General features: G+C 37.3%; 1 protein-coding gene across 4 annotated transcripts in view; it reads right to left on the reverse strand.

Annotated features, from left to right (window-relative positions):
* LOC138011499 (scm-like with four MBT domains protein 1) overlaps positions 1-9,501 on the reverse strand; it is a 32,297-nt gene extending 22,796 nt beyond the window's left edge. The window contains exons 1-7 of one of the 4 annotated variants that reach the window (XM_068858520.1): positions 8,842-9,501; positions 8,577-8,734; positions 8,373-8,502; positions 4,826-4,961; positions 2,960-3,051; positions 1,339-1,585; positions 949-1,037 (exon numbers count right to left, since the gene is read on the reverse strand). In XM_068858520.1, the coding sequence (XP_068714621.1) occupies positions 949-1,037; positions 1,339-1,585; positions 2,960-3,051; positions 4,826-4,913 (516 nt within the window). In that variant the 5' untranslated portion in view covers positions 4,914-4,961; positions 8,373-8,502; positions 8,577-8,734; positions 8,842-9,501. The other 3 variants (XM_068858518.1, XM_068858521.1, XM_068858519.1) reach the window with 3 other exon arrangements.
* Positions 9,502-9,690: the final 189 nt, after the last annotated feature.

Raw genomic sequence — 9,690 nt, forward strand, 5'->3', positions numbered from 1 at the left:
AAAACTATCCAGAGAAAGTAGATCTTAGTAAGTACTCTTGGTATCCAAAAAGAAAATTGGGGGTAACCATGCATTTTTCAGAGATAATTAAGTTTCAGTTTGAGAAAGAATGCCATACATTGCTTTGTATTTTAAAGCTTTTTACAAATATTATTCATGAATTATCTTTGAAAAATGCACGGTTACCCCCAATTTTCTTTTTGGATTTCAATAACACTTGTTAAGATCTACAGTTTCTGCATAATCACACACCGGGGAAAAAATATCTTTAATTATAGTTCACCACTAAATTTTCTCCGATTCTTATTGGTTTAATTCGATCACGTGATGCGATAGTGTTCGTCCGCGGAGAGACACTATCAGCCCATAGTGCCCGTTCGCGGAAAATACCCGGATGGATAGTACTCGTCCGTGAAAATACCTCTGTAAACAAGGAGCCTTATGGAAAATAAACAATCGAAATTGTATTAAGAGGGTTTTTGTTTGTTTTCTTTTTCAAATTTTACATTGGCTGACACAGCTTTCGTCTAATAAAGTTGAAAATAATTCAACATGATTTTTGAGCTGACGCGCGGAAGAAAATTTAGTAGTGAACAATAAAGACAATAGAGTGTTTATGTCTCAGAACTATCGGTCTGATAGTTGCCCCTTGGAAATTTGATGTTCTTAAAACTAGCATATTTGCTCTCGAAGCTTCGCTTCTCGTGCAAATATTTGTTTTAAGAACATCAAATTTCTGCGGGGCAACTATCAGCCGATAGTTCCTCGACAGAAACACTCTATTGTTTAATTAGTAGGCACCATCCTTAAGGTGAGTGCAATATGTTGCTGATGCACACAGCACAGTTCTTTGACATATTCTTTGCTCTATTAGAGAACAGACATATGATTGTATAATACCGGTAAGTGAAGAATATCAAGTTTGTTTCATGTGTCAGCTGTACACACCCTGTGAAAAAGATGATCTGGAGCACAAACAGCATTCTTAAGATCCTGCATAAGAAACTTGGCCCAGTTTGACCCCTTGTGTCTGATTGCTGAAATAACAATACAAATTTAGTTTGTGAGATGAAGGGCTTTTAGTATTGTCAGAGACCTTTGGATTCATGGCATTTTTTAATCTGTGCAGCAGCCGGCCGATGATGATGATGATGATAGTACATGTACCATTAATTCTCGTAATCGCAATCTCCATATCCCCTTTAAGAAATTTTAAATTAATCAGACACAATAGACAACAACATTTTGCAGAAATTATAACAATATTATTAGTTCTCTTGTTACCCTCCGGTGCATTTTTTTTAGTTTTCCTACAAGTAAGAAAGAAGCTTGACCTACCTGCAGGTGGTATAAGGATGTTATTTGTCCTTGCACACCAGCCAATTGGTTGAAGATCCTCTGATGCTGCATCACACCAGAAGTCTCCACTGCGATCATCATCATATCCATCATAACGCAAAAGAAGCAGAGGCCCTGATGACATTACAACAGTTGCAACCCAATAAGTATCTGTTTCAAGTGAAGTGCGATCCAGGCTCTCAAGCTTCATCCCAGGAACAAAACCTTGCACTTTTGTTTCTTGAACCTGTAAATTAAAGGCCATTCCTATAATTATGTTTACTAGTTTTAGATGCTACCAGTATATTGTTATTAGGGGTTTTTCTTTAATACAACTCAACGTGTAATCCATCACTCCATGGTCACCAGCAGTAGCAAAGCATTAGATACGTCAACGGAGGAATCTTTTCACGAATCCATTCTGCAGGTGATCAAAATCTTCACAAAGTTAACAAAGCCATTCAGTTGTTTTAAAACATGGCCAGCTGACATAATGGGTTACTGAAGTGAAAGAAATTATGTTGTAAATTGAAAACGTTTGAAGTTGTTCATCGTGTTAATTCAAGTGCAATAATTATAATAATAACAATGTATTCTCACTTGTTTCCCAAGCTTACATGCTGTACTTGTCACAAAGATAGCAACAACTGCATACTGCTTGTCTTTACTAGTTGATGAGGTCAAATGATTTCCTATCGAAAGCGAATGATTTGTTTCCAGCAGCTATAATTGGAGCATTCCAATCCTCACAATTTAGTGACCTGTTTCCATAACAGTCACTTGTCAAGTACATGTAATTCTTGTGTTGCTCTGTTTTTTATTGTGCCAACTTTTTATTGGAACAAAATAAGTTCACTGATCCAGTGGTTTCATAAGTACCGACACCGATGAAAAGTGTCGGCTACTTTACCCAGAGAAGTCTGCTACCTTTTTCCCCTGAATTTAAAAAATAAAGGTAGATTCTTTCATAACCTCAGATTAAAACATGATCATCAATGTTGCTTTTGAAATGTGGAGTTTGGAAGCATTCTTTTAAAAATGGTGTGCCCATACACACCCCTAGAGAATGGGACTATTAGGCCCATTGTTGATAAAGTCGGTCACTCTGCTGAAACCTTCAACCAACTTCAAATTTTATTGCAAGCCCTACTGATCGTGATCCTCACTTACCAGGTGAAATGAAGGGATTCACAAAAGACCATCAACAGGGATAGGGAAATGGAAATTCTGGGGAATCCTGCTACATGTACATGTATATGAATGATGCGTGACAAAAGGACCTCATTTCATGAAGACTAAGCAGTATGCAGTCAAAACCTTGCCAGCTACATGTACATGTACACCTTAACAAGAGTACAGGATTATAGAAAACACATTAACAAAATTTCAATTCCCAGAAAATACAATAATAAAAATTCCTAGCCCCAGAGAATTGCTTTAGAGCATACCAACATGGCTGCCCTTTCTTCACATTTTTGCAACACGAAAAAATATTAAGCTGCTGTGATACTCTACAGGTTTTTTCCATAGAGTAGCCCTAATTGGGCTTAAGAAAAATATGTTGGATCCAGTGAACTAAACATCAGATTGAGTAAAAGCAAGAAATTTAAAGGAAGCTTACATGCTTAAATGTCTCCTTGGGAACTGCCTTAGCATGGCATTTTTTGAGGTATTCTTCCCATGAAAAGAGGTCTTCATCCTCTTCATCAGAGGCTGCAATAAAAAATTAATATTACTACGAACAAAAGAAGGGCACATACACAAATGAACTGATAGTGTTCACTGCGCTCACTTGTGAGAGATACTATCAGCACTCAGGTTTTCCAAAATGATTTGAAGTAGGCATCAGTCTTTGCAGAAGTAGACAAACATTGACAATCTAGTGGGGTCTAAGGGCATGCCCCCCCCCCCCCCCCAGGGAATTTTGACATCTAGAGGCTCGGAAATGCCACTTTTAGCGCTCTAGCATCAATTTGAATCATTTCGCTTCTACAATGCAGCTGAGCACCATGTGAAAACCATGATCTGAACATCCACTGTTCATCTATTTAACAATTATTATCCTGCAAAATTGCGTGGAATATTGTCTGATACTTAGCTGACAAGGCCATATGCCGAGTGGGCTAAAATCAGGTGTTATTCCCCAAGATTGAGCAGGATAATAAAATATTGTTTTATTATTCAACAAATTGATGATAAAGCACAATTTTCTACCTTCATTGGAAAAAAAAAGCTGGAAAAACTATCATTCTTCTCCATGACACACAAAATTACGTATATTACAGGATATCTGTTGAGTATGCATGACGAATATTCAACGCGCTATGACCATATTTGGACACAATGTGTTGAATAATAATATGGCTTATTTACGTACACAGACTGTGCTCATTTATACTTGCTTGATGCTTCTGTTTCTCTGCCATGCTACATAGTTCAGCTGGAAGTGTGCGACCAAAATCACCCTACACCCAAATGAGGTTGACCAGGCCACTTACAATACAGTATTTCAAATTCAAGATGGCGATCGACAAACACACACGAATTGCAAACAGCACAAAATTGAGCTTTCTCCCTGTTGCATATATATTATAGCTACAAAATAATTATTGAGTTTTATTGTATAGATACTGATGAAATGTCCAGATTAAAAACAACTTGTTTTATTCATTTTCAAAATGGAGAAAAAGTAGTCATCACTAAAACACATATCATTGTGTAACATGAAACTAGATAAATTAAGGTAGAAATGATTCTGGACAATTTAAGCATTTGTCTATAATTTTAATAAACACTTGAAAAATTCAGGTGGCTTTAACTGGATTCAAACCCATGACATGTATAAAAAGACAATAATTTGCTTAAATTGTCCAGTTAAGTGCGAGATTCAATTCTACCTTTTTAATACATACCGTACATTTTGTTTCATTCATGAAACTAGATATGAAATTTAAGAAGAAAACAAACAATAATGTCGACAGGGTTCGTGCTGGATTTTGCATATCAAATTCCAGGGGTTTTCAAGGAGTTTTCAATAACCAGAAATACATGTATGAGTTTTCAAGGAGTGTTTGTAAGAAGATTTCTATGCCATACATCGTGTTTCACTGTATTCTTTGCTGCTTTTCTTGACAATTTTCATTCAGTTTCCCAACAAATCCTTTTTTTCAAGCACTTTTCAAGTGCCCTTGAAGTTCAAAATTAAATTCCAGGACTTTTCAAGCATTTCAAGGAGTAGCACGAGCCCTGTGTCAAATTGAGTAGTAAAAATGTTAAATGAATGTAGTGGAAAAAGTATCTCACAAGGAAGTGGAAACTCAATTGTCATTGACTAATTGTGTTAATTACCATGGCAATGCCCATATCCTCACAGGTGAAAGATAAAAATAATATCTTCAATGTGCGCAGAGAAGTTCCCAGAAAAAAGAAAATCCTACTAATTCATCAATATCTATATAATAAAAATATTTTCATCACTACTACATACCAGAGCCAGTTTTCAGACATTTCTTCACGCCCCTCACAGAATCCTCAATACTTTTTTTCCTTTTACACACACTGGAGTCTTTGTCCATTTTTAGTTCATTCTAACATGGTTTTCTCAAACCATAACTGATGTATTTCTGTCAAAGTAATGGAGATGATAATACACTGTACATGAAAAAATATGTTTCAAAGTGCTACTATGATCAATGCTGAGATTTTTTGTCAATCTCTGATTCCCACCGACCATCATAAATTGTTGGTGATTCCATCATACAATGAGTTCAGGGTAAAGAAGCTTAATTGGCAAATGAGTTAAGGTCTAGGCAAAGGAAAATCAGGCATCCACAGAAAAATAAAATTGTAGTGCCGCTATTTTTTTGTATAGGGTCAAACTATATATCATATTAAGGCTAATAGATCGAATTATTTCACTAAAGTTTTAGTTTTTTGGTATTTAATATTGCCTTTTAGGGTTAGGGTTAGGGTTTTGAGGCCTCAAACTCAGAAAGACCAAGTCTGCTGCAGAAGCTCCTGCCCCTTCACTTTAATGCAAAAACAACCGCAATTTGTTGCATCTTAGTCACAGATGAATGCATTCCAATACTATCTGACGAATTTTTGATATGTTGAGAATTGAAGGAAATATCACGCATTAAAGACGAAACTCTCATCTCATACTTAATTTGGGCAGAAAAAGTGCCACAAAATCAGTCTCAGAGGAAAAAACAAAAAATTCCTCACTCTGTATTTGGGGTAGTACAATCATCTATTAGAACTGTAAATTTGGAAGCGATAATTATCTTAAAACATGTGGGCACAGGAGGTCCAAGTTGTAATTTTGCCATCAAAATAAAGCCCTAGCAAAGCGAGCTTGAATTTGAAGATTTCTCAAGCAGTTTACAGTCTACTGAATAACTCTGCGCCCTACTTGAAAGCCAATTATGCTGAGCCAATCAGCGTTCGGACTTGTGCTAAGCTATCAATTGACACCTAATCCTTTCACATGTGATGACATGTATGTCAATCACAGATTATTGTGGGAAACAAAGAAAAGTGATTTTAGCAGTTTTAAAATTAATTTTTCAGATTTTTTTTTTTTTGGAAAATAGACTTCACAGCCCATAGATTCAAGATTTGCAAAAATTTGAGCGAGACACCCAAATTTACTTTTACCAAGACCTTAAACACAGAGTTGTGGTCAAATCCTTTTTAGGGCAATTGCTGTCCCATCACTGTAATGTCTGTGGTGGCTACGGTATTCAAAAGAATAATGTCTAACCAGCTGTACTCATATCTTCCCGTACACAGCATGAAAGTCAGTCAGGATTCCACTGCTCTACTAGGGGCCACTAATAGCTGGGCTTTTAATGTTGATTGTGGCACTTTTAATCCCGTAGTATTTCTCCATCCAAAGAAAGCTCTTAGTGCTGTTCACCACTCACTCCTATTATCTAAACTAGTCAAAAGACGGTTCATGCACGGAATTGAAGGGAGATTTTAAGTAAGGATTAAGGATTGTACAGTTGGTTAGTGCACAGCCTTCTGTGCAAGAAGTCCCGAGTTCAATTTCTAGTGACCTCACATCCTTGCTTTGACTTCTTTCCATTTTGTACATGTAGCTTCAGCTAGCTTTAAATACCCTTAAAATGGAGCACTGATGGAAATAGAGGGGGGGGGGGGGGGGGAGGGGTAAATGAGCCCCCCATCGGTTTCCTGAGAGAATACCCTCTAGAGGGTAAAGGAACTTCTGACATTAAATAAGGTGTACCTTTACCTAAATCTTGAGCAGGGACGGTACAAAATGTGGACCCCCAACTGGACCCCCTTTTAGACCCCACTCAAGAGAAAAGAGCAATGATTTTCACAGTGATGTTGTCAAATCGCAAGGTCTTCTGAATTTTTATCTAAAAGGAGGTGAAGATGACGTAGAAACAAATATTTTTTCAAGCTTCCAGTTCCATGACATCTTTCATTTCGAAAATACAGCGATTGTCAGCTTCTGTGACAACAGGATACAAAGTTATTTGGTTGAAAAATGTAACGATGGGTGATCTAAGTTTATAACAAGTTAATCGTTAACTATGTAATCTGAGTAGAAGGATTAGGCAACGTGAATAAAATCGTATTATTAGAATCACAACTCTGTGTGCATTTCATTCCTATACGAAACAAAAAAAAAAGGTTATCCCTGTGAATCTCAGCAGTTTGAGCCTTTCAAGTACCAGTAGGTTAGGAGATGTGTTCATACACAAGTATTTTATCTCATGAGCAAAAAGTCGAATAGTAAGCGCTTCCATTCCTAAGTGTACTCCAGATATTTTCGTTGATTACCAATGGGACAACTAGAAAATTCCCCACAGAATGATTTCGAATTTATTTTTTTGTTTTGTGACAGTGCAACTATCTACAGTTTGAGGTGCAAGAAGCGAAATGGAAAACAGAACAGGCTCAAATCTTCTGTACAACAAGATCATACCGTGCATCTTAATTCCTCCATTTGAGCATAACCTCAATTCCTTGCATTTTGAAGAAAAATGTGTTCTTCTCCCGATCAGAGAGCTGCCTCGTTCGTTCCCTTCAAGCTAACTCACTGCGGCAGCAACTAAGCGGTCAGTATAAAAGGCACACTACAGACCAGGGGTAAAATGTAGACTAAGGTTATAATGTAACTGTTGAAAAAGTCCAAACCCTTTAGAAATGATAACCTTAGGCATAAAACACTATAATATTTTAGGCTTAAGTGTTAGCAATTCTAAAGGATTTGGCCTTTTTCAACAGTTACATTATAACCTTAGTCTGTATTTTACCCCTCGTCTGCAGAATACATTTTACACTTCCGCGCAACTAAGTGTTTATGGTGTTTGGGGAATTGCTTACAGTTGGTTAAGTCATTCGTGGAGAACCAAACCAACATATGCTCTGTTAATACATGTACATGTAGCTGTCTTTCCAAATTGTGCTCTCTCCAATGTGGTGTTCTTCAAAGAACAATTCTAGGTCCTTTGTTCTTTCTGTTATACATAAATGACTTGCCAAACTGCTCAAATAACTCCTATCCTAGAATGTATGCTCACAATATGCATTTCACACGAGATGGCTACACAATGAAGCTTTACATGTACGCATAATGTCAGAAAATGGCTGATTTCCAATGAGACCGAATTTAAGCTAATCAACATCAGACAAAAATCTAAGTTCCCTTACTACATCTCTCCATCAATCTTCGGTTTTAGCATCTAAATCGCTGCGAATAGTCATCGATGCAAATCTATCCTGGGCCAGTCATATAAATATGATCACTAAAATATAAATAAGTCTCTAGTTTTGCAGCAATATTTGTTTCACAACTTACTGTTAATCTCATCTACAAGGCGTTGGTCCATATTGCAAATTTTTGTTTAGGGTACATATACTGTGCTCAGAAAAAACTTCAAAACTCCAAAATCGTGCACCACGTGTCCCAAATCAACAATGACAAAAAAGGACAATTTTTGCAACTTTACATGTTAGATCCTCTTAATTCTTGGCTTTTAAAATTAAAAATGTACCTGAATGCCTTCTTGGGTAAGGATAATTTGGGACGTTGAGGACCAACAAGTTCGAACAGTTCCTATCCTCACTGGTCAGCTTGTGTTGTCGGTAAAGGTCGGTCGTTTCGCCCCTATAAAGTCGTTTCGCCTATGGAAGTACATGTAATTATATCCTCAAAAACTTTTCTCGAGAAAACTGTGTGTTCCCTTCGGCTTGCTTACCAAGATTTCCTGTGGAATTTCAGGGCAGAGGAAGACTGAGGACAGGATTCTTGACCATTTCTTCTCTTGCCTTTTATTTTTGACAACCTGCTCTACCACCAACCGTGTAGACTGCCTCGACTGACTACCCCAGGGTCTCCGAGGATGTACTGAAACTGCTACTACGGTCAAAGTAAAAGACCCGGGAAACGACAATCCCGCAGAAAAAATAACATATCAAACAGTAAATGGCAGTCTGTTTATCAAATTTTAGCAGAAAACTTGCCCAAGTTGGGGAACTCGCAGATCTCAAATCCATAAGTGAGCACGTGAGCTGTAACCGGCTGTTAGAATGCTGTCAATCATCTCCACTGGGGCCAAGTACATGTGATAAAACAAGCTGCTGTTTTACCCTGTTTGTGATCATGAAGATGGACATCATCTTCAAAATTCTTTTGGTTATTCTCCAGGCAGTGAAGCAGTAACACTCTTTTTGAGAACTTAACGAACCGGAAATTGGGAAAACATGTAAATATATGCATATCACCAAGCAACGAAAGGTATTGTAAAAACTTCGTCATGATATGGTCAAATACTCAGTATATGGGGTGATGTGCAGTCTATTCAAGAGGATTCATGTAACGGCAGTTTCTAAGACAGTCACGCTCCGTTTTATGGGGTGAAATGGCCTTCAAATTACTCGAGAGACTTTGTAGAACGCCAAAACATTTCTTTCATCCGATTCTGAAAACTGTCGTCGCCTCCACTGACTGTCCCTGGGTCTCCGAGTATGTGTGGAACCCGAAGTGTGTCAAATGTTTTGAATACATAATAAAGATCGGACTTGACAAGAAAATTAAAACTTAAGTCAAACCGTCATGCGTTGTTAGCGCAAGAAATGCAAACGTTCGCTGCTACCCCTACTCAAAGGTGATCTCTACTTTCCTATCAATCTGTCACAGTTGCACATCGAAAAAATACATAGATCAGATTAATATTAAAACAATAAGTCATCTCAAACTTTTTACTTACATTTTGTAAAGTTATTATTCTTATCAGCATTTAGCTACAACAAACTGTGAAAAAAAGGCAGTGTAATATGTCCTTGATCAAATGATCAAATCTCAGCTCTTTG

This window comes from Montipora foliosa, chromosome 7 (assembly GCF_036669935.1).
Source record: "Montipora foliosa isolate CH-2021 chromosome 7, ASM3666993v2, whole genome shotgun sequence".
Taxonomy (NCBI): Eukaryota; Metazoa; Cnidaria; class Anthozoa; order Scleractinia; family Acroporidae; genus Montipora; species Montipora foliosa.